At 30.6% G+C, this 26,886-nt stretch overlaps 2 protein-coding genes and 1 long non-coding RNA gene across 3 annotated transcripts in view; 2 read left to right on the forward strand and 1 right to left on the reverse strand.

Moving 5' to 3' along the window:
* eag (potassium voltage-gated channel protein ether a go-go) overlaps positions 1 to 26,886 on the reverse strand; it is a 159,615-nt gene that overhangs the window by 95,286 nt on the left and 37,443 nt on the right. The window lies entirely within an intron of this gene.
* On the forward strand, positions 18,329 to 20,821 carry LOC148304365 (uncharacterized). Its single transcript, XR_015838354.1, has 3 exons — positions 18,329 to 18,516; positions 19,143 to 19,260; positions 20,651 to 20,821. It is a non-coding gene; the product is annotated as an uncharacterized LOC148304365 (long non-coding RNA).
* On the forward strand, positions 23,081 to 26,115 carry LOC148304366 (venom toxin OcyC11-like). The gene is made up of 3 exons (XM_088268429.1): positions 23,081 to 23,246; positions 24,313 to 24,427; positions 25,987 to 26,115. Exons 1-3 carry the CDS (start codon positions 23,174 to 23,176, stop codon positions 26,096 to 26,098), a joined length of 300 nt encoding a protein of 99 aa, XP_088124555.1. The 5' UTR covers positions 23,081 to 23,173; the 3' UTR covers positions 26,099 to 26,115.

Consider the following 26,886-nt stretch of genomic DNA (forward strand, 5'->3'; position numbering starts at 1 on the left):
GGGAAGCGGCGTGATGGTGAGTTAGTTAGTTTTAGTTATTTACAAAAAAACACACTAAGAGTGTCAGAAATGAAGACTCTTAGGAGCATATCGGGCGAAAGCTAAGACATAGAATAAGGAACACAAGGATAAGAGAAATATGCGAGATCCAAGACGCCGTTAGGTGGAGACGACAACGAAGAAGACAATGGTATGCGCATGTGAGGAGAACGGAACCATCCAGACTCCCACACTGCGCTGCGAATACAACTCCCGGGAAGACTACCAAAGAGATGGATTAACAGCTGGGAATCGACATCCCTGGATACTAATCCCTCTTAAAAACTAGACACAATACCGAGAAGAAGAAGAATATATTTTTTAATAATTTATTTTTGTGATAAAATTATCACAAAATCTCATATCGGAAAATCTCGTATTATTTATACGAGATTTTCCGTATTATTTATTTCCTGTTGCAAAACACCTTTAGAGTATTTTGTAAGAGCAAATAAATAATACATGATATCTTCTGAAGATCGCTTCAGTAGTTTTAGGTTAAGTTTGTACTAAAGCTAACATACTTGTTGTTAAGCTGCAACCCTTTCCCATCCGAGTCGACATCCGGCCGTAGCCAACGGGTGTCCGGAAATAATTTCCGGTGGCTATTTAAGGAAGCCGATGCGGAAAATTTGCGGCCAAAATGCCTCCTAAACTGTGATGATATACCACTTTTGAAAATGGTGAACTACTCACACATGTGTTAGCTATTGAATTTATAACAATACATTGTAGAAGCGACCAAATTTGCAATTGAGGCATTTTTGTTTTATTGACTATTTTTGTAAAACTACGAATTTCTACCATTTTTTTTAATATTTTAGAATATCCGTGTAATATGTATGGAAGTGAAGAATGTAGTTAACAAAAGCAGGGTGAAAGAAGGCTTAATGCAATTGAAATGGGAATACGTAGAAAAATAGGCGATAAAACTGTGTATCACACGTAGATGTTAGAAAGATAAAATAAGGAAAATTGAGGAAGGGGTATTTTGTATGCGTTTAGATGGTGTGGATATGTGAAACAGAAATAACTGGCTTTAACTGGGTAATTTTTTAAATTTTTTATTTAATCTTAATTTTATAATATTAATATAAATTCAAAAAGTATATTAAGTTTAAATCATTTTGGTGACATTTCTACAGTACAATATTAAAATCAATTTCCCAGTTCTCTCCAATAAAGTAGCAAACTATTTGTTCAACCTTCTTTTTTTATATTTACAGGGCTTATTTTTTTTTTTAAATAACCTCTTATTTTTAATTAAACATTTTGTTTTTCTTATATTTTGATGCTGATAAAGTTAACAAAATTTGATTGATAACTTAACAGAGATGAAGAAGAATTTTAAAGTCTGTGGATTTTCTGGGCGTAACATACACCATTATACCCATAGTAGACAACCACACTAGTCAAATCTCGGTTATTTTCGTTATTTTCATGCTTCAAATAATAATAATAATAAATTTGGATAACTTATATAGCGCCATTTTCGTAAAAAAATACCTCAAGGGCGCTTCACTGTGAATGAATTGGGGAAAATATTATGGTGGAAATGATTTAGCAAACAAATGTGTTTTTAGTCTTTTTCTAAAGATCATCTCACTCTCACTATTTCTAACCATTGGTGGAAGAGCATTCCACGCCGTCGGTCCTGCAACAGCAAAGGCACGCTCGCCAAATTTAGTGCGTTGGTTGCGAGCTGGTAAGATCACTTTGCCCATTGCAGATGTTGTAGCCGATGGAAGTGTGAGACGTCTATCAACCAATTCATCTGCCACTTCTTCGGCTTCAAATGCCACTTCTTCGGCTATTCAGTGAGTGTTTTTTCATAGAATGTTGCACTAATGAATTAAATTAACTTATAGTTACAACAAACAAGAATAAATCCACTCACAAGAGGGTATGGGCTATAAAACTAAAGTTCAGCCTAAATTGAACCATGATAAGCGGCGTTGCATAAGCTGTACCTATAATGTGTGTATAATAAAACACGGCATAATAACCTAGAAAAACGCTACAGGGTATGTATTAAAATAAAGTACTTTTTAAATCCTAAGCTTCACGTCATGCCGCCTTTACGACTTTTAATTTCTTGTATAAACTTTTTAAGCAGTGACGTAAACGTAATTAGAACAAACGTTCTACGTAATTGCTATGAGAAAGTAATTATAAATTTAGGAAATAAGGTAATTTTACAGAACATGCACGGGGCTAAGTAAAACAGAAAAGCTCGCAAAGTGTAATCAGCTTTTAAAAAGTTTGTTATCATATTTTCTGCTCATGACGTTCGTATTCATTGTATATTTTAAGAGGGCTTTTTTTACAATTTTACGTAATAAAGGTAAAGAAACGTTAAAATATTCCTATGACATTTTTCACAACTTGTAACGTGCACGAAATTAGGATTACTTTATTTTTACTTATTTTCATCACACACATTTAAAAATTTTCAAATTAAAAAAAAATATTTTGCACATATAAATTAAAATAAAACCCTTACAGCGAAAGACAATCTGGCAGTAATCAATGGAGTCCTGGTTCCAAACGTAATGTTTGGTTGGACGTGAAGCATAAAGTTGGCGAATGGAGGATGAAAGTAGATTGAATTCAGTCTAAATGCGTTCTCTCAGACAAATGTGCTGCAAAACCTTGTTTGACAGATGTCCGAATGGTAATATATGTAAGTAAAGAAGGCAAGACCGAGATAAGCATTACTGATAAAATTAAGAAAGGTGTGTTGTAATGGTTTGAGCGTGTGAATCGAATGATTGAAGAAGGGGTAGTTTAACAAATTTCTGACGATAATTGCGGTTGGTAATAGAAGCAGAGGAAGACCGAGGAAACTTTGGCAGGATTAAGTATTTCAAATATACTTAAGTGGTCAGGTCAGGAGTCGGAATAGTCAAAAAGGCGAAGATTGAGTGCAAAAACTGATTTTTATTTATTGTTTCGGCATTCACTTTGTGGTAAGACATGATGAAGTTGTTAACGAAAACAATTGTTTTTACCACTTGAGCTAAATTTATTTTAACAACTAGTTTCGGAGGCTATAGATGGTTCCGTCTTCGGGTCTGAATATAAACTAAAACGTAAATAATTATCTTTACAGCAAGTGAGGAGGAGGGGAGTAAGTTAGGGGGAGAGGGTTAGTCAGGGAGGTGGAGTTTGAGAATAAAGAAAAAATGGAAAGAAAAGTAGCGAATTTTGAAAAAATATTATTAGTATTTAATTTTTTTTAGTGAAACTACAATACATTTATTGATTTGGCGTTTAATTTGTAGAACTTCATTTAAATTTTTATATTAATTTTAAATCAAACACAGATTTCTTGTGTCTACTAAGTTAGTAGACTCAACTTAGTAGACTCAAACAATCTATGTTTGATTTAAAATTAATACAGAAACTACAATAGTTGTTAAAATAAAAACAACTAAGTGGTAAAAAACAAATGTTTTCATTTATGATTTCAAAGACAGATTGGTGTGAAGTTCTGTTCTCTCTGCCTACCCCTGTGAGGAAACGATATGATGGTTAGTTAGTTGGTTAATTTTGCACTCTACATATACCCATACACATTGTGCAAGGCGTTACGATACACTTTCTTTCACTGTCTCCCGGAGTAATTACGTGAAAACCGACGGTCGTTTAAAGAGAGAACAATGGGTCAGTAAAAATCCTGGCTCGGAATTTACTGAATAATATATCAAGTCTAGGTCATGAAATGGAGTCATGCTCGGACCGTAAAATCCAGAAAAGTCACGGCGCTTGTGGGTGCTCTACCGCACTTAATCAACCTCTAGGAATGCCATGTGAACGAGGGTGACTCGGCTGGGGTGACGATCTCACCCGGTCACAAGAAATACGAATAGCCATTTCGGGATACTGAAATATTCACGTGCTGTTATTTTATTTAAGCGTTTGTTCACGAAGAGTAGTCTATTGTTCAAATATTCGATGTTTACGATATACAACAACAACAAAAAATCAGTCACTTTTGGAAACATCAAACATTTTATTTTCTACTTCCTGACTTTATCCCAACTTAACGTCTTTGTACACTGTTAATTCAGCTCTCCTCGTCCTCAGTTTGTTAGTCCCATTACTATATACAACGTCACCTACGTCATGCCTTCGAATCATGTTGTCTTTCTGTAGCATTCATTATTTTTGAGCTACTTTTGGAAATATCAAACAGTTTTATCGTCTCCTTCCTGGCTCCATCCCAACTTATCGTCCTTGTAGTCTGTTACAGTCAGCTCTTCTCGTCTTCAGGTTGTAGGTCTTTCTATCATATACAATGTCACTGAGGTCATTCCTTCAAATTATGTTGTCTTTCTGGGGCATCCATTCTTCTTCAGACACTTTTGGAAACATCAAACTGTTTTATCTTCTCCTTCCTGACTCCATTCCAACTAATCGTCTTTTTAGATTGATAGAGTCAGGACTCTTTGTCTTCAAGTTGTAAGTCCCTTTATTATATGCAACGTTACCTAGGTCATGCCTTCGAATTATGTTATCTTTCTGTAGCATCCATGAATGTTGGTTTTTCTCTAGATTTATTTTAAGAAAGATCCATGGCAATCGTTTGGTGTATAATATATTCAGGTTATCTACGTCCTTTGTGCCTATACCATTTCAATTGCTTTTCCCATACCTTACTATTTATGGCAGTAACACCCAGGCTTCCACAAATGCGTGAACTCTTTATTTCGTCTCCAAGGGACACTGAGGTATAATATGAACTACAATATACCTCACACTAATAACAACTACAAAAGGTGGTTGATGTCCCACACCAATTTGGACTGTAAAATGTGGCTGATGCCCCACACCAATGTGAACTACAACATATGGCTGATGTCTTACACCAATGTTAACTTCAAAATATGACTGAAGACCCACACCAATAAGAATTATTTGTGACTAATGCCCTTCACCAATATAAAATGTTGCTGATGTCCCACTTTAATGTGAACTACAAAATGTGGCTGATGCCCTACGCCAATATTGTTACTGTCTGATTTTCTCTCGTATTCAGCATTATTTTCCATCCTAATGTCTGAATGTCGTGTCAGCGAAAGTCTCCCAAATTCTGAGCGACAGTCGCCATAGCATGACGTTCTGTCGTGACACAATTCGAATAGTTGACCCGATATTATGTACTTATGTACTTTACTTACAATTATACATGGAAATAGCGTTCTAATGACTTTGTTTCGTAGCCGCAAAAGTATTCAAGGAATATTTCTCAACTGTCAAATGTAACTCACGCCCCGTGTTAAGGACGATTCATTAATTACAGTTTAACCTCGATATAACGGACCTCTGTTTAACGAACTTCTGATACAACGGACAAAAAACACGGTTAAATGCATTAAATTAAAAAATTCCAGTGTCAACAAATTCAAGTGTCGCCGTATGTAAACAATTTTTAGCGGATGAGCATCAAAATTTTTTTTTTTTAAAGTTTATTGTTTATTTAAATCTACATAAACACAGTGTCCGCCTCCGTAGGTCAGCACGCTGTGATTTTTTCACTCTAATATTTATTCAATACTACCCTGAACTGGCACCTGAAGCGGAGGGCTAATCACCTTTCCGTCATATGTTATTATCAAGATAACACTGCGTTTAAATGATACAGTGCCCTATGCACCATCGTTCAATAATAAATAATAAAATAATAATAATACAGTATGTATCCTTTTTATCAAAAAAAAGTTTTTGCTTTATTTTAAAATTAATTTAATATAACAGACACCCTCCCCGCAATCATCCATTATATCGAGGTTTTACTATACTTGACATCCGTTGAGTCCCTAGTTTAGTTTTTAATGAAGTCGTTATAAAATAATGATACATTTTCATTTTACATCGAGCCTTTGATGGTGCCATATTAATGTTGGACCGAAAAATATAAAGGGTGAACCAAAATTACATGAACGATCAAATCATGCTGCCATCATTGTATTTTTTATACATCGCTCACTCCTTTCAAGAACGTCATAAATCAAAAAACTCGATTTTACAGGAGAACGTTTTTAAAGTTTAAAAATTTAATACAATGTATTAAAAATAAATATCAAGCCACTTACTGAACTTTTTACTGTGCAACAGATCTTTTTAAGTAAAACCTGAAGGTTTTTTCTCCATTTAAAAAATATTTAGTTTATTTAAAAAATAATTAATCAATACCTTTTCTTCAAAATGCAAAAACAACACTTTCTGCCCTATGGCGAGTAAATATTATTTTAAAAATATGCCGCTTCTGCTGGGATATAGTACATTTTCTGGGCATTCCGAAAACATGCCCAACTGAAAATTGACGAATTTTGATTTATGACGTTCTTGAAAGGAGTGAGCGACATGTCAAAAAATAAAACAGAAATATTTACCCCTTTCCCTATTTGCCCCTATCATATACAGGCAATTATTATAATATCAGCTGTAAAAATGACTCCTCGATAAAAAAACCCCCTTAGCGTGGTAATGTGCGAGACATATTGCAAGACAGGACCCAATAAGATGGACCCCAAAAATTTTGAGATGGGACCTTGGAAAAATAAAAGAGGCGTCGGAAGACCTCAAAAGAAATGGTCTGACAACACAGCCGCTGTGAGCAGTGGAGAACAGAAGACTAGAGAAGAAAAGAAACCTAGAATTATGAAAAAGGATTTGGACATACTTAAAAATGTTATCCAAATTGTTTATTTTGTAAAAAAATAATAATAATAATTTGAATAAAAATATATTTTATTTATTGTTTCGGTATTTACTTTGTGGTAAGAAATGTCGAAATTATTAAAGAAAATACTTTATTTTACCACTTGAGTTTATTTAAGGCAACTAGTTTCGGAAGCTAAGCTTACATCTTCAGGTCTAAATGTATACATTTAGATCTGAAGATGGAAGATTAGCTTCCGAAACTAGTTGTCTTAAAGAAACTCAAGTGGTAAATAAACAAGTGTTTTATTCAATAATAAAAATATGCAATTCATATAGCCCCATTCGTCTCAGAGATTGCATTTCGACTGCATTCGACTGTCTATTTTTATCCTTCTTTTGCCAACACCATGCGTCAATTCTTTATTAGTGTTGGAAGTAGGACTCCGTTGTGTACTGCCAGTTTGTCTTTTGCTGATAGGTTTTATTTGATATTACTGCACCATTTGCTCTGTTCCTAGCATTCACTCTCCATTTAGTATCTTTATTTTTAGATGGATGTTAAATCCATAAATTTTCTTGCTTTTTGTGTATATGGATCATTTATAGAATTTTTGGTTCTTCGTGAAGTCATTAGGATCATTAAGATTATTACATATCTATGTTTGGAAGTCGTAAGAAGAGGCCTACGTCCAGCAGTGTAGAGACGGTTGATAAAATCTGTGTTGGGAACAAGAGGGATAATCTAGTGTGGGCCAATTTGAAACAACTCATCATTTGCTCATTGCTGGGAGGAAACCACGTAAAACTCCTCAGGAGAAGTCGGACTATTGACTGTCGTCAACAGGCCTTCCGTTTCAACAGAAGAGGGTTCGGCATTTTGTGTCCTAGTTTGGTTTATAATTTATAATACTAATGTCCCTCACTATTTTTATCACGTGTGATACCAACATATCTGTATCTTTATCAATGTACCCAGCACTTTTTTCTTTCACCATGTATAAAATACGTTATTCTCTTAACCTTTTCGGATCATAAACGAGGCATGTGGGATGTAGCTAGTTGTATTTTAGGAAAATATAAAAAAAAAAACGAATGGCTAAAATGATATTACGAAAATAAAAATCTCCATCTTTACACGATTTTCCACTTAATGCTTTCCAGTTAGGGATATTTATAAGTTATATTACTGCACTTTATCCACCCTTCGGCAAGGAAATGAACTTGTCAGTAGAGATTAATACCCCATTGTGTGACGGGGGGTTGGCTATATATTATGTAAGTTTATAACTCAGAAATCACATCCCCCGAGAATTTTACTACTAAATGACGTTATCGAAGAATGATTCCCATACAGGTCATACCCAAAAAGTATTTAATTTTTTTTATATTAAGTTTTACTCTAAACTTTTAAAAAAAATGGATAGATGTTACCATTAAGTGACTGCCGAATCAAGTAATGAAAGTATTCCCTGCATAAAGGAAATCAAATAGATTCGTCTATGTTAAAACACGTATCTTGATATATCACCCTTAGGTTGAAAATCCAATATCTGATTATTTTTCTTAATTTAAAATAATTAAATAGCTTAAACGAAGCGTTATTTAATTTACCTGAATTTTCAGAAAAAAAATAGTTTTTTTTTATAATTGTGTATTTTTAAAAAGTGTTTTAAACATTATGAAATTACAATAAAAATATACTAAGCAAACATTTTTAATATTTTTCATTTATCGTAAAGCAATAAAAATGTTAATATTCTCCGAAACAAAAACGCAGTGGAAAACAAATAAAAATGGAAATAAAGTGAAAGCAGCTGTCAAGAAACATGCTGTCCTTAATAAGTTGTGTGAGATACAAGATTCAGAACAATTGATAAATTTACATTATAATTTATAAGATTTAAATATCGTATAGTTATACGATAAGATAAGATCACTCGCTTATTCAAATGTAACGTTTTGTTACAAATTTCAACGCAATCGCTGTATAACTTAAGAAGATTTAAGAAATTGAACAAATGAACATTTTTTTAATTAGACAGATTGGACTGGATTGGGTCTTATCTAAATCTGCAAACCTTAGCCCCACCCCAATGGTGCATAGGGCACTGCATCATCATATAAGCACAGTGCTTCTTGATCGTTAACACATGAAGGAAAGGTGATCAGCCCTCGGCTTCAGGTACCAACCAGTCCAGGGTAAAATTGAATAAATACTAGGGTAGTAGTGAAAAAATCACTTATAATTTATTTAACCCCCCCCCCCCTGGGAATCGAACCCAGGACCTCCAGAACGGTAGCCGAGCATGCTGACCATTACATTACAGAGGCGGACTAAATTAAAATCTTAATTTGAAACACATGCATGTTAATTTTGAAATCAAATAGCATAGTTAATACCGGCATCTCTCCGGGTATGAATTAGTCAAAAGGTTAACGCAATTCGCCCGTATCATCTCCTGAAATAACGCACTTCCTTGTAAATCCCATGGGAAATTATTTCTACTCCAAACACACCCCTCAAATATTTTCACGCTTGTTTATTTCTCTGTTCGCTAAATGTGAGCTTATTTTTATTTACTTATTTTACATGATGCCTAGAAGCCTTCAATTATGTATGTGTGTGTATGTGTGTGTATGTATATATATATATATATATATATATATATATATATATATATATATATATATATATATATATATATATATATATATATATATATATATATATATATATATACATATACATATATATATATATATATATATATATATATATATATATATATATATATACATATATATATATATATATATATATATATATATATATATATATATATATATATATATATATATATATATATATATATATAAAGGGTCCGCCAAATAACTTTTTTTTTTTGAAAATGCTATAAAAAACATCGAGTGTAGCTTCGGCTGTGTGGCACGTAGCGCCGTCCTGTTGAAACCAAATGTTGCCAATATCCTCCTCTTCAATTTTTGTGAACAAAAATCCGTTCAACATGGCCCGATAACGATCGCCATTGACTGTAACGGCCACTCCTTGCTCATTTTCAAAGAAAAATGGCCCAATTATGCCTCTGGACCAAAATCCGCACCAAACAGTGACTCGTTTTGGGTGTACCGGCTTTTCAATGTATGCGTGCGGGTTTTCTGTGCCCCAAATACGACAATTTTGCTTGTTTACATACCCGCCAAGATCAAAATGAGCTTCATCCGAAAAGATGATTTTTTTGGCAAAATCGGCATCTTCTGTAAGTCGATCGCAGGCCCACTCAGCGAAGCGAAAACGCATTGGATGGTCAGTTGGCTTCAACTCCTGAACCAATTGGACTTTGTATGGCGTCATACCAAGGTCTTTATGCAAAATTCGTCTCAATGATGTCTCCGAAATGTTCAATTGTTGAGAACGACGGTGAATTGATGTTGATGGCGCTTCACGCACACTTTCTGCCACAACATCGATATTCTCGGGTGTACGCACTGTTTTTGGCTTTTCACGCTTTGGTTTATCGATGAGGATGCCAGTTTCTTTCACTTTTTTCACAAGATAACGAACATACGGAGCTGACGGTGCTTCTCTTCTTCCAAAAACCGTACGCAATTTTCGCACACATTCTGCAACATTACCATGATTTTCAAAGTAATGTCGCAATATTTCTCAGCGTTGTTCAAGCGTATACACAACCATATTCGCTCAGCGGAAGGATAAAACTAATTATCTGTCAAATCAGACATGAGCTAAGTGTTACCATTCACGAAATAAGCACTAGTTGAAAAAAAAAACTTTAGATGGCGGACCCTGTATATATATACATATATATATATATATATATATATATATATATATATATATATATATATATATATATATATATATATATATATATATATATATATATATATATATATATATATAATATGTTAAGCACGTTCAATTCATACGTAGACTGTTGTCATAAAACAAAATGTATTATTTCTTACCAGTTGTCAATTGTATTGTTTTATTGTACTTGTTTATTTGCCGCTGGAGTTTATTTTATAACGACTAATTTCGGAAGCTATGCTTCCATTGTCAGGTCTAAATGTAAACGTTTACTTTAAGACCTGAAGATGGAAGCATTGCTTCTGAAACTAGTCGTCATAAAATATACTCAAGTGGTAAAAAAACAAGTACAATAAAACAATACAATTAACAACATGTAAAAAATAATACATTTTGTTTTATGACAATAAATTGAATGCAATAACAATAATTTGAATAATGTAATTTAAATGCAACTTTGTTTTTAAATCACTTTAAATATTATTAAATTTTATTATAACTTAATTATAAAGTCCACCGGTTTCGAAGCATACTGCGTCTTTATCAAGACTGATAAATACTTAATTTATCAAGACTGATTAGTAATAATCAGTCTTAATAAAGAAGTGGTTAGCTTCGAAACCGGTAGACATTATAATTAAGTTATAATAAAACATGTTTAGTAATTTTAAAACAAAGTTACATTTTAATTATAAAATGGAAAATCACAAAGTTAGTGCTTCAAATATAAATTATATGAATAATAAATTAAATACTTTTGTACCATACATAAATTTTTTACAGCACCCTGAAAAAATCCTCGGCAAATGCAGGAGTAAATAAAACCGTTATCTTTACAAGTATATTAAATAATTAACAATAATTGCAAGAATCTGTGTTCACCTTTCCTATACTATTAGGTTCATTTGCACAAATAAAGTTTATTTTATAAAACATACCTTTAACATTTAACAACAGATTGTTCAAAATGATGCAACATATGTGTAATACTATACGAATATGAAATCCCTTGATGAGTTGGAAAGTTTTCCGGTGTGTGGCTTTCTCTCAAAGATTGTTTCATAGGTATCTTAAACATTTCATTGAAAGTTTCAGTTGAGCACAAAGCAAATTAGGGTGTAGCTCAAAGCAAAACTTTTCAAAGGTTAAACAATCATTAGTCCAATTATAATCCTTCATTCACCAAAAATCAAGCCTAAAAATACTTACGATTCATCTTTCACATACATATATTATCTTATGAATAGGAAATTCTTTAGAACCAATATATGTTCTCCTTCTTCTTCTTAAGCTTTCTGTTCTTTACTGCTGGATATAGGCCTCTTTCGATCCTTCCATTCATATTCGATATATATTTTTTTTTAAACATAAATTGTAAACATTTATTTAAATCACAATTTTAAACATTTTTTTAAATGCAGAGACTCACCAAGTGACCTTGTGTGTCTTGTCGGTGGAGATCTTTTTGAATACATTTTTTATAATTTTTAACCATTTTAACCATAAACACACAAAAAAGAGAGAAAAATTAAGAACGTAAACATTTATTGTATTTTCTCATTTGTTTATTTTAAATATGCTTCTTACCTTGGGTTTTCTTATTTATTTCTTTTAAATGTGGTTCTTGTACCTATTTCTTATACCTGTTTATTGTTTTTATATTTTGCCATGTATTAGTATTAGTTTTAATTATTTAAAAAAAAATCTTTTTTGTTACTTTATTATTTGTGTTCCAGTCTTGGTAACCTTAATCCCATGTCGCAAAATGAGAAATAGAAATTACTCATCGGGAATATTACATGTATATATGATTTATGTATGTAATATGTTTTGAAATAAAAAATTACATATTATACAATTTTCATTTCACTCTTGATCATTCACCCATTTCTTTATTTTGCCTTTGTTCCATATTTTATTTTGACCTCTAACGTCCGTCGGCAACAAATTAAAAATGTGCGGAACGATATTTTGCTGTGTTCGACTCCTATATTTATTGTTTATTCTGTTGCTGCTTGCAACCAGTTTCTACCCCTCACAACGGCTATGTCATCGGACTATCTTTTTTGAGGTCTTCCGACGCCTCTTTTATTCTCTCAAAGTCTCCATCTCAAAAATTTTGTAATCCACATTGCAACATGTTCCGCGCATTGTCTCTTGCTACGCGATCCATGTTAATTTGACCAGTGACCGAGTTTCATCATTACCGATGTCATCAGACTGGCGGGAGGTTATCCAAAAGTCTATGTTTTGTTATCCAAAAGTCTATGTTTTACACACAACAAAAGTGAACTTTTATATTTTTAAAACCATGAATTTACATTTATTGTTTCGGCATTAACTTTGTAGTAAGACATGTAACAATGATCGAAGAAAACACTTGTTTTATACCACTTGAGTTTTATTAATGACTACATGTTTCAGAAGTTAAACTTCCATCATTCAGGTCTGTATAATAACTTACTATACAGACCTGAATGATAGAAGTTTAACTTCTGAAACATGTAGTCTTTAATAAAACTCAAGTGGCATAAAACAAGTGCTTTCTTTAATCATGAATTTACATATTTGTATTCTGATGAAAATTTTACTACACTATAAATTAATTTCACATAACGCGAATTTTTACACAAAATCTAACCTTAAATCGTTTATTTTATTTGTTTTAATTAATGTATTGATTTTTAAATCTTACACAGATTTTTTGAGTCTACTGAGTTGTATTTTATTAACATAAGCACTTAAAAAATTAATATTGTGGCAATTGTTTCGCCTAGTTATGGCATTTTCAAACGAATGCATTCTCAAACATTCGTTGGAAAATGCCATAACTAGGCGAGACAATTGTCACAATATTATTTTTTATGCGTTTTTGTTAATAAAATACAACTTAGTAGACTCAAAAATTCTGTGTTTGATTTTAAAATTAATACATTAAGTAAATTAGAGTTGTAATAATTAAACGCCAAATCGATAAATATTTTATTTGTGTTCATTTTACGTCGATTTTTTTTTCGTGCCACTGTCTTTTGGAACAGAATCAAGGCGTAAAACGAGGTTTATCTGTAATGATTAAAGAAAACACTTGTTTTATACCACTTGAGTTTTATTAAAGACTACATGTTTCGGAAGTTAAACTTCCATCATTCAGGTCTGTATAATAACTAAAATATAAAATATAAAATTATACAGACCTGAATGATGGAAGTTTAACTTCTGAAACATGTAGTCTATAATAACACTCAAGTGGTAAATAACGAAGTGTTTTCTTTAATCATTGTAACATGTCTTACCACAAAGTCAATGCCGAAACAATAAAAAAAATGATTTATCTGTATTTGCTTTCTTTTATTTTTCCATTCAACCTAGCACAGCAATACGCGACCGGGCACAGCTTTTTATAAATAGATTGCAAACTCATGGAATAAGTGAAAACAAATCCTTGTTGAATAAATTGCAAAATATTCAAGACAAGACCAGTCGACCGTCTACCCTACGACGAAAATAAAAAAGCCTTTTATATAAATAGTACAATAATTAATCTGTCAAAAAGTATATTTATTTTTAAAGCAGGTGGGCGATCCAAGAATAAAGGTTTTAACATAAGTGTGTATGTATTTGACACAACAGCTGTTACGTTGGTGGTATTATTCCCTTAAATTGGATTACCGTCCCTCCCGACACGTAACAAAACCTCCCCTCGCCCACGTGATGTCGGCTTACGTCTGAGGTTGACAACAGCAGGGGTAGAAACAACCTGAATGACTAAATCTAGACGTAGAATTTTTGGCAATCATTAAAAATTAAATAATTAAAATATAAATTTCTTTTATATACACTATAAATTATAGTAATTTCAAAACAATGTTATATTTTAATTATAAAACAGAAATCTCAAAGTTATTGTTTCAAATATAAATTACATTCACATTATTTTTTAACATCTCATCAAAGATGAAGAAGAATATGAAAGTCTGGGCATTTTCGGGGGGCTGACGACCGTCATAGGCTGGTTTAAGTGATCACTTTACATACGTGCAACATTCACCAATTCTACCCATTATTAGCAACCACAGTACTTAAATTCTTGCAAGTTCTATATACTTATATATGAACCAATTTTGAAACATTGTTCTTGAATCACTAGAACTTCACTAGAGACATCTATTGGTGAGATGAAAAGAGCAGAACAGAAAGAAAAGAAGCTTTTTATTGAGCAGAAACTCTTTTATTAGTATATGAGGTCCGAATCCTGGATTATAATCACACACATGAGAAGCCCCGTAAATGCCCAGACTTCCATCTTTGATGAGATGTCAAAAAATAAAATGAAAATAACTCCTGTAATTGGAGATAATCCAGATTTTGTGAACAAGTATTTGAACACACTCAAAATGTTGTGAATAAATTACATTATCTGTTCATTTATTTTAAATTAATTATTGATTCTGTATTAATTTAGTGAATTTACATTTTTTTAAATTAAACACTTCTTTAATACTACTTATTGAGTTTCATTACACACGGCTAGTTTTGAAAATTTCAACTGTTTTCATCGATAGGTGAATAAAATGACTCGTGTAATGAGATGAAATTTAATAAGTGGTATTTTACAAGTTTTTTTTCATTATCATTTATTTTACTACTTTAAAACTATCGAGAAATGAAAAAAACTTAATTTTTGTTATTATTGACACGTCTGAAGATAAAAATGAATCTGCAAAATTGATAGTTCGTAAAAGAAAAAACTTTAAACAAAACTTGATTTTATAAATTAAATGGCCATTGAAATCAGAAATATGAGTTTTAAATGTTGTGGCCATCCCCACAGAGGTAAACAGGGACAATAGCACGGCTCTCAATTTTTATTTGTATCACATTTTTTTTTAGTTAGAAGAATAAAAAATCCATTTAATGATCTATAAACATTGTACATAATAAGAAAGGTAAATGATAAATACTTCTCAAGTGCTTCAAGTGCTTCAAGGTTTCCTCAAGTGGTCACTTTTTACAAAAAACTATTCTGCGCATGATCAAGCAATTCAATTCGTTTCTTTTCAAACCCTTATCCGCACTCCAATAGTGCATAGGGCACTGCATTTAACGCAGTGTTATTTTAAAATTTAACACACGAAGGAAAGGTGATCAGCCCTCCGTTTCAGGTAGGGTAATATTGAATAATTATAAGTTTGAAACAATCACTTATATTTATTTGACCCCCCCTTGAGAATCTAACCCACGACCTCCAGAAAGGTATTCATTCATTCATTCGAACCCTTATCCGCACCCCAACGGTGTATAGGGCATCATATAAACGCAGTGTTACCAGAACGGTATGAAACACAAATATATAAAAGGTAGTAACTTTTTACATAAATACTGCAAAAAAAAGAATCTCGAATGCATTCATAAAATTTTTCGATTGTCGAGTAAGAATTTACTATAAATATCGTAAGAAGTTCAGTACCTATAACCGGATATAAAAGGGTGTTATTGGAGAACTTGACTCGAGATGAGACGATGCTTGAGGTAAAGTGTATTGGAGTAGCGGATGAGTGCGCACTAAGCGAGTCGCTGAATTGTTATTTTTCAGGTGAAACAGCATCAGAAAACGGAAGTAAAATAAACATTTTAAAATGGTTAAGGTTGCTGAGAAAAAGTAAATGTCTGTACCGTTATATATAAATATATATATATATATATATATATATATATATATATATATATATATATATATATATATATATATATATATATATATATATATATATATATATATATATATACTGTATATACATATATGTATATATATACATATATATATATATATATATATATATATATATATATATATATATATATATATATATATATATATATATATATATATATATATATATATATATATAAATATATTTTTATATATTCACGACACTCACTTGTTAGTCGAGACTTCCGCATTTGTCAATACAAAAAAAATGTTTCGCTTAGCGAGTAAGATTCTGGAACGAATTATGCTCGTTATGAGAGGTTCAACTGTATTTATTTAAAATCAATGATATGGGCCACAGCAAACGAATGAAAGAATTGAGAAACGTTTTCCTGAGTAGAGCTAAACCCATATTTATGAACAAAAGTTTAGACACACTTAACCCTTCTCTGCATAGTGTATCAAATTTGTTACATACCCAAAAGTTAGTGTTAAAACGTTCTTTAAAAATATAAGCAACCATTCTTTGTTTTTACTGATTAGATTCATTCATAACTCACGTATATAGTTCATAATTTAATGCCAAAATATTAACTTTACTTGTCTCTCGAAGACGAACTGTCAATGCAGTCATGCAATTAAAAGTCATGCAGTGAAGAACGTATGTATATCGTAGTCGTACAGGAGAAAGTGACCAACTAACAAAACATAAAATGTTCAGGAGGGCCATTGAAGTCACTTTTGCTCGGCAAGAAAATAAACATCAATGCAGTTCGTCATTTTTAAAATGTCAATATATTATACTTCCAAGATTAAAATCGCTTTAGGATTTTTTCAGGGCAATATTAAGCTAGTAAGATATCAAATAGTTAATGATCACGTTTTTGTTAAAAATGCACTTGGACACTTTCTCCTGTATGACTACGATATGTATACAGAGGTATTTAAGTAAGATTATCGTCAACAGATTAACCTTAAAAGTAATGATAGAATAGAGAAAAATAAAGTAAATATAATGACTTTATCCCCAAACTCGGCAAATTATTTACTAAGTTACACTTTGTCCTTTGTGATTGATGAGATTCTGGGGGTATGATCTCCTCTCAAGTATTAAAATTGTTCAAAAATGACGTCACCGCGAACCAACCCTTGCCATCTACATAATGGATGATTGCGTCGTTGGTAGAACTGAAAAGTTTTCAGGAGGGGAACTTTACGGTGTTTAAGCAAGCCTTAATCTCTTTTGCTTACGCTCGTCGAACGTTTGACTAACGGTTAAAAAATATATGTTGACGTAGATGAAAAGAAATATAGAAGTCTGAGTATTTATAGGGCTTATGTTTCCTGTCATGGACTGGTCAAACGATCACTTTACACACGGGCAACAATCATCATTCTATCCATGAGTGACAACCACACTACTCTTATTTTCGGGGCTCCTGGATACATTGATCAATCTCATGACACAGTAGATATATGTAAATTCACAACAGCCATCTGCGTTGGATTGAGAAAAGCATTTATTTGATGTTTATTATTTTTATAATTTTTAGTCCTCATAAGTTTTGTTGACAGTACGGAAATTATTATTTTTAAACAAAGATTTAAACGTGCCCTACGTAAAGTGCTCTAACTACATTTTTGTCAATTTTGAGATATTTGGTGTATGGTATCAACTGACCGTTATCTACAAATATAAACAAACAAAAAAATATATAAAATAAATTACGCCTAGTTTTCAGACTATGAGACGCTATCTATATCGAATTTTCGAAATGAACTGAACTCTTAAAACGCTTACTACATAATTTTGTCAATGCATAAAGTTTTAAAACGACTTAATGTATTATTTTATTGTGTTTTTGAATCTGTAATACTAGTTGAGAATTTCAGATAAAACCGTTAATAAATAGTAATAAAATACGTTGAAAAAATATTCTAAGCTCTCTCCTGTAAAGTCACAGATTTGCAGATAGAGTACTTTACGTAGGGGCCGTCAATTCGATAAACATGTAAAAAAATAAAACGCAATATTTAAAATACGATATTTAAAGGTTATCAGTTTTACGAGATAAGCACTCACTCGTTCACGTAACACTCACTTTTTCAGCATTCATTTTTCATCTGTGCTTACATACACTATTCTCATTATAATCGACAAATAAGTATATCAAAATGAACATCAAGTTATTATTTTTGGTTATTTTGGCTGTTTTGCTCATAAATACTGTAAAATCAAGAAAAATTGGTAAGATTTATAACCATTTATTTTATTTCCATACCTACGTATATTTAATAATTTTAAAAGTTAATTTTTGTGAAATTTTATGTAAGATTATATAGTGTATCACTTTGAAAAATATAAAAAATATATGCGTATTTGTAATAATTATTTTTTTAAATTAATTTCGATACATAAACTTATATTTCTGACATACAGGTAGTTAGTTACGCAAAATCAGTCGTTAAAATAAAGCTTTTTGATTGGAATTTAACCCAGTGAATGAATGTTTCTGCCAGCATAAATCCTTTTTTTTTGACAAATAAAATTAATTTAATTAATATTTAATATTTTTTTTAAAAAATTAAAAAATCGTTGCAATATAATCAATGTCATGACGTTACATGATCGAGTTCACAAAAGCCATCTTTGATTGGGTTTAGAAAGCATTAATTTAACAGAGACCCTTTATTTGTATGCAAGATATATACCCGAATTATTATGCATACAGGAAAACGGCTGAAAATCTGATTTTCCATCTACATAATACCCTCATATATGTATGATTTCAAAAATTTTAGCAGTGTGGTTGTCAATCATGGGTAAAATGGTGAATTAATTTACAAATTTATTCGAATCTTTTCTGTTTTCAGTGAGGAAATGTTATGACAGTGAAACAGGAAACCACTTGAATGTGGGTAAAAAATATCCTATGGCTGGGAAATGCGGAATCAAATACTGTGATGGACCTGACACGGTTATGTCTGAAATGTAAATGTGATACTTTATTTCTTGTTATGGATGATCCCAAAATTGAAAAATTATTCATTTACTATTATTTTCGGGAAAAGTACGACAAGCCGTTAACGCATTTTTTAAAATGTTGTAAGCGTTTGGATTAAATGCGGACCCAGCTATTAGGACTCGCTGGGTCCGCATTTAACAGTATGAAGGCTGTCTGGAGATCGGATTTATACTCGGTGAAAACCAAATGCCGCCTATACAATGCCTGCATTGCTCCTGTTCTCTTATACAGCTGTGAAACATGGCACCTTACAAGGGCCCAGAGCAGCCGTGTACTAAGCTTTGAGAATAGGTGTTTGCGGAAAATTTTAGGCGTGCGGTGGTTTGACTTTGTGAGGAATGAAGAGATAAGGCGTAGGACGCAGCGAATCTTGGTCACAACTGTCGTCAAGAAAAGGCGATTCAGTTGGCTTGGCCATGTACTCCGCATGCCTCCTGAGAGCCTTAATCAAGCTTGCCTCTTTTACAAGGCATCAGGTTCGCGCCGCCCAGGACGACCACTGCTGACAATTCGTCGGCAGTTCTCGTCAGAACTTCGGGACGTGGATCTGACTTGGGAGGATGCAAGGGAGCTGGCAGCCGACAGAAAAGCCTGGAGACAGTTTGTGGACTCCATATGCTCCACCTAGGGAGCGGATATAGTTATATAAGCGTTTGGATGTTGTCAGAGTTTGGATGATGTTAAATTACAGAATACTGATCAGTAGTAATGCACCAAAATATCAATTGTATTTTTTTTATTTGAATGCAATATCATGCGTAATCGGAATGCAGTCGAAATGCGATCCTGACAAATGTGCCAAAAAAACAATGTTTTATATTGGTAATAAACATTATTTTACCGCACTGTCTTTGCAAAAATTCTTCGCCTCTTCAACATTCATGCATCTCCTCATATTGTACATACCTGCCGATTATTTCGACCTGACCACTTTCTAGTATTTGACATACCTGATTATGCCAAGTTTTTCTAGGTCTTCCTCGCTCCTTTTTCCAACTACATTCGTCTCATATTTTTTACCATTCTTTCCTCAATCATTCATTCCATTTGGCTAAGCCACCTCAACACACCTTTCTTAATTTTTATCGATAATGCTTATCTAAGCTTTGCTTATTTCACCATTCATCTATCTTACATCATTTTGCCGAAGATTCGTCTGAGAGGTAGCATATCGACTGCATTCAGTCTACTTTCGTCCATTTTTGCCAACTCCATGCTTCACTTCCGTGTGCGAATCTGGATTTGCAAAAAAGGAGTTTTAGTATACTTTTAAATTTTTGCTGTATTCATTTATATTGAAAATTATTATAATTTTATCAGATTTATTTTAATATGCGTGATTTATTTATTTTACAGATGCAGTGTCAAACATACAAACGATCCATATTGCAAAGTCAGTGAAGGGAATTTGAAATTTTCATTCCCCGATTGCTGTCCTCAAATTATGTGTGCATAATCGTCTTTTTGAATAAAAACCTTTAAAAAAACATTGTGAACACTTACACAACAATAAATAAATAATAAAAATATGTTTTTTCAAGCCCATTTTTATCCCTTACTACTACTCTTTATTTTCTTAAGGCCGTACTTGCAACGAAAGAATTCAGTAATGAAGAGCTGGACATCATTTCACGCCCATTTTTTAAAAATATGTATTGAATTTTTTTTCGTTTTCCAGATATTTTTTTAACTCTCTACCTTTCAATAACTCTTTTTTTTCATAACCATATATCTATTTATAGGAAGAACTTTTTTTTCATAACAACAGCAAAAGCAATGACACACACCAAATGTTACCTGCAATCGAATACTGAGCCTTAATATTGATCTCTCTCATCTCTATTGTGGGGAAGTTGCATTTTTTTAAATTTCTTTCCTGGTGTTATATTTGTATTGCCTTCTTTCAAAATCCGCCAGATCCAATTTTATAAGATTTTAAAATAAATACTCTATCGGAATGCCAATTGTGGATTTTATTGTTCAAAATATTTATGTACTTGAAATCCCTGCTAAAAAATACTTAAAAACAGCGTTGTTTTTCAAATTCCTCTATATTCATGAAACTTGCCCTCTGACCCATATTGGCCAATCAGAGAGCGGGGATAGGTAAAAAATTAAGATGACGTCATTATCGGCTTGTGTGTCGTGTTTTTGTTTAAATACCGAAAAAAAATAAAAAAAGGAAAATTCTCTATTTCATAATATTTTATCGATAGACAATCGATTTATCGATCAATTTATTATTGAAGATAGACAAATCTTTGAAACATAAATGTTACCCGGAGAATTTCGCATTTTTTATAAAATCGACTCACATGGATCTGGCGGATTTTGAAAGTAGGCGAGATATTTATAGATGTAGCCTTTTTTCAAAGCACGTGGAATTGGTCAAAAAGGGCATGTCAAGATCACACGCCGTTTTTTAATATGTGCATATATGTAATGCAATACTTGTTCTTAAACAATTAAACTAACAGACACGTGTGTTTCAACATTTTGAATGTGTCCAAATACTTATTAACTAATCTAAATTATCTCTGTGTCGGTCTGTGGTCCCGTGGTTAGTCTCGCGGACTCTTGAGTCAGAGTTTCTCGGTTCGAATCCGCTCTACCACAATTTGATACCTATTTCTAATAATGAACCGCTTAGGCTCACAGAAATAGTATGAAATTTAAATATATTTGTGTAAATAATAAAAATACAACTATTTCTCTTTAAAAAAAATATATAATAACTCCTAAGTCATTAACATCATTTATTTCATCAACATAAACGAAGAAGAATATGGAAGTATGAGTCCAGACTTTCATATTCTTCTTCATCTATGCTGAGTTGTTAAAAATATTTTTTAAATAACTCCTGAGAGGAAATATTGCAGATTTATGAACACGTATTTGGACACACTCAAAATGTTGAAAATAAAATAGTAAATAATAAGCTACATGGTAAAAAAAATTCAAGCTCACATGTATAGTGACAAGAGTTTGATCGATTTATCTAGCAGTTCAAAATTTTGAATATTGTGGTTGTCTGACGCTCATGGGTAGAATTGGTGAATGTTACACGTGTGTAAAGTGATCACTTAACCAAGACTACGACGTTCGTTAGCCCATTAGAGAAGGGTAGAAACTGACCATTAAAGATCCAAACCAGTCATCAAACAGATTGTAATCCATGAAGACTACGTTGGAATAAACTCTTAAAACCGTGAAGTGTAAAAAAAAAACATAAAGCACATAGTGACAAAAGTGTAATGTATTTTTTTAAATTAATTTCACTGATAAACAAAATTAAATATGATGTCACATTACAATTAGATGGTACACATAACAAACATTAAAAATAATGCTGAAAGATAATTTTATATATCGCTCACTCCTTTCAAGGACGTCATAAATCAAAAAACTTGATTTTTCAGGAGAACGTTTTTAAAGTTTGAAAATATAATACAATATATTAAAAATAAATATCAAGCCACTTATTGAACTTTTTACTGTGCATCAGACCTTATTAGGTAAAACCTGAAGGTTTTTTCTCCATTTGAAAAATATTTGGTATATTTAAAAAAATAATAAAGCAATACCTTTTCTTCAAAATGCAAAAACAACACTGCCCTGTGGCGGGTAAATATTATGTTAAAAATATGCCGCTTTTACCGGGATATAGTACATTTTCTGGGCATACCGAAAACATGCACAACTGAAAATTGACGATTTATGATTTATGACGTTCTTGAAAGGAGTGAGCGATATAAGTTTTATATATTTTTTATCTGTTCGCGTATAAGCATTTTAATGCCATTTATGTACCGATGCTTGCTCCGTCGCATTTAAAAATACAGCAATATTATTTTGAGCATACTAACTATCAAATTTAAAATGAATTTAAGGTTCTTTCTTTACGTTTTCATGACTTGTTTTTTCGTGAACGCTGTTATATCACGAGAGCTTGGTAAGAAATATAAATTTAATTGACTAACTATCACGCCGCTTTCCCGTATGTGTTGGCAGACAAGAACGCCCCATCACTCTGTTTTTGCAAACAATCATCGCCTCTTCCAAATTCTCGCATCTCCTCATATTTACACCGCAATTATTTTGACTCCTTTTTCCTACTACATTCGCCTCAAAATTTTGGTAAACTATTCTTTCCTCACTCATTTGTTCTACATATCCAAACCAATTCAACATGCCTTTCTTAATTTTATTGAGAATGCTTATCTCAGTCTTACATTCTTTCCATATGTCACCATTCAGACATCCATAATGCATCATTTTGCCGCTTATTCGTCTAAGAGTCTACGAGATTGCACTTCAACCAGGCGTATTCATATATATATATATTATATATATATATATATATATATATATATATATATATATATATATATATATATATATATATATATATATATATATATATATATATATATATATATATATATATATATATATATATATATATATGTATATATATATATATATATATATATATATATATATATATATATATACATATATATATATATATATATATATATATATATATATATATATATATATATATATATATATATATATATATATATATATATATATGTATATATATTTATAAACATTTATACATTAATAAGTGTGTATGTGCTGTGAACGTATAAAACACTATAAAAACACCTAAAATATTTTTTATACGTATTTTAAATAATTCTTCAATTTTAGATAACAATATAATTTTAAAAATAGACAAGTCAGAAATATAAAACTGTGAAAATCAATTATTCAAGTGAAATTATATCTCTGACCAAAAAAATGTAATAATACTTTACTACATTCAAAAGCTTAAAAACGCTTGGTTTATAATAAGTAAAAATCTATAATTTAATTTTGAAAAACTCACCCTTCTCACAGGGTTTACATAATTCTTCGAGTATTGCCATAAATGGTCTTATAGTCCTTTTTAAACTGTCGTTGTCTGGTTGTTTTCCTTAAAGCGTCTATTTGATCATATGTTTTTTCAGATCAATGCTACGACTATGAGAGAGATCTGTACATTCTTGTTGGAAAGAAATATCCTGTTCCCGGCAAGTGCGCAATAAAATACTGCAATGGACCTGACACAATTGTGACTGAAACGTAAATATCATATTCTCAATATTTTAAATATTCAAAACATTTTCTCAATATGTGAGATATGATGCGATGCCTGAATGTATGAAGAATGAAGAGTCTGAAAGAATTAAAAAATAAAGGTTTTTTTTTTACTGTAAGGAAATGTTAATATTTATATATATATATATATATATATATATATATATATATATATATATATATATATATATATATATATATATATATATATATATATATATATATATATTATATATATATATGTATATATATATATATAGTATATATATATATATATATATATATATATATATATATATATATATATATATATATGTATATATATATATATATATATATATATATATATATATATATATATATATATATATATATATATATATATATATATATATATATATATATATATATATTATATAAATATATATATATATATATATATGTATATATATATATATATATATATATGTATATATATATATATATATATATATATATATATATATATATATATATATATATATATATATATATATATATATATATATATATATATATATATATATATATATATATATATATATATATATATATATATATATATATATATATATATATATATATATATATATATATATTATATATATATATATATATATATATATATATATATATATATATATATATATATATATATATATAATATATATATATATATATATATATATATATATATATGTATATATATATATATATATATATATATATATATATATATATATATATATATATATATATATATATATATATATATATATATATATATATATATATATATATATATATATATATATATATATATATAATATATATATATATATATACATATATATATATATATTTATATATATATATATATATATATATATATATTTTATATATATATATATATATATATATATATATATATATATGTAGACGTAGTAAATTAAGTGTATTTAATAGTTTATATTAGTTGTAATATAAGCTAATTTAAGAAATAATAAAATAAAATAAAAATAAAAACAACAAAAATCGTTTACTGTGTGGTTAGTCGTTTTTAATGTTATAATTATTTACAAAAATTAAATTGGGTATCGACAACTCTTGCTTAAGGTTATATTCGCAAAGTTAGAACTCATTCACCGGCCAATCGACGAAGAGGTAACACGTCTCCACGCCTGATTAAAAAAAATATATGTTGGATATTTTTTTGTTTAATAGATTGTTTTTAGAAAAAATATTTATATATTTTTTAACTCCTTACCTTTCAATAACTCTTTCTTTTCAAAACCGTTTAATTATTTCGAATAAAAATTTGTTTTTAATACAAAAACGGCATTTTAAGAAAAAAATCAATTATGTAAAATGCTACCTGGGTTTAGAGGAAAATAAGTTGCGACTTATCGAATACTGGACCTTAATCAATGTTCATACTATGAGAAAATGTCAAACAATACAGTTATAAAAAAAATATTTAAATGAAATAATTTATATATTTACAGATGTGCTGTTCACACGACTGATCCTCACTGCAGACTCACTTCAGAAGATGTTAGTTATCTATTTCCTAACTGTTGTCCAAAAATAATGTGTGAAGAAAAATACAAAGAATAAACGATAATATATATTTATTTTTAATTGTTTTCATTGTTTTCTAACTAACTAACTTACTTACTAACTAATAGAACGCCATACTTTTCTGTCTTTGCAAACATTTTTCGCCTCTTCCACATTTATGCATCTTCTCATACATGCCCGCCGATTATGAAGACCTGACCAGGCCTCTTTCAAGTATATATTTGACATACCCTTGACATCTCATCAAAGATGAAGAAGAATGTGGAGGTCTGGGCATTTATGGGGTTGACGACCGTCATTCACCAATTCTACCCATTATTGACAACCACAATACTCAAATTTTTTGAAGTTCTATATATATGAACTAATTTCACAACTTTGTTCTTGAATCACTAGAACTTTTCTAGAGACATCTATTGGTGATATGAAAATAAGTTTCTTACTGAGCAGAAACTCTTTTATTAGTATGTGAGGTCCGAATCCAGTATTATAATCACATATATGAGAAACACCAGAAAATATAATTTTCATTTTCAATAATATAACCTATCATTTAACCAGTTAACTTTTAACAACATTTTTAAGTGTGTCAAAATACTTGTTCACTTCTATAATTAAACATAATCAAGATTTGTGAATAAGTATATGGACACGCTCAAAGAAGATTATTATTTTTGTTGTATTGTTTTGAGAAATAAAAGACTTTGTTTTTTGATCCACGCACATTTTTATTAACAACCAACTATTTTCGGCAACAACCTGTTGCCCTCTTCAGGTTGTTGCCGAAACTAGTTGGTTGCTAATAAAAATGTGAGTGGATCAAA

Source organism: Brachycentrus maculatus, unplaced genomic scaffold (genome assembly GCF_059751285.1).
Source record: "Brachycentrus maculatus isolate JH-2025_06_01 unplaced genomic scaffold, ASM5975128v1 h1tg000323l, whole genome shotgun sequence".
Classification (NCBI taxonomy): domain Eukaryota; kingdom Metazoa; phylum Arthropoda; class Insecta; order Trichoptera; family Brachycentridae; genus Brachycentrus; species Brachycentrus maculatus.

Bases quoted from the DNA above. Each gene is read 5' to 3' on its own strand.
- LOC148304366 (XM_088268429.1), top strand. From the start codon at position 23,174: ATGAATTTAAGGTTCTTTCTTTACGTTTTCATGACTTGTTTTTTCGTG. The intron at 23,247-24,312 runs GTAAGAAATATA...ATGTTTTTTCAG, and splicing joins TGTTATATCACGAGAGCTTG to ATCAATGCTACGACTATGAG. The intron at 24,428-25,986 runs GTAAATATCATA...ATATATTTACAG, and splicing joins GACACAATTGTGACTGAAAC to ATGTGCTGTTCACACGACTG.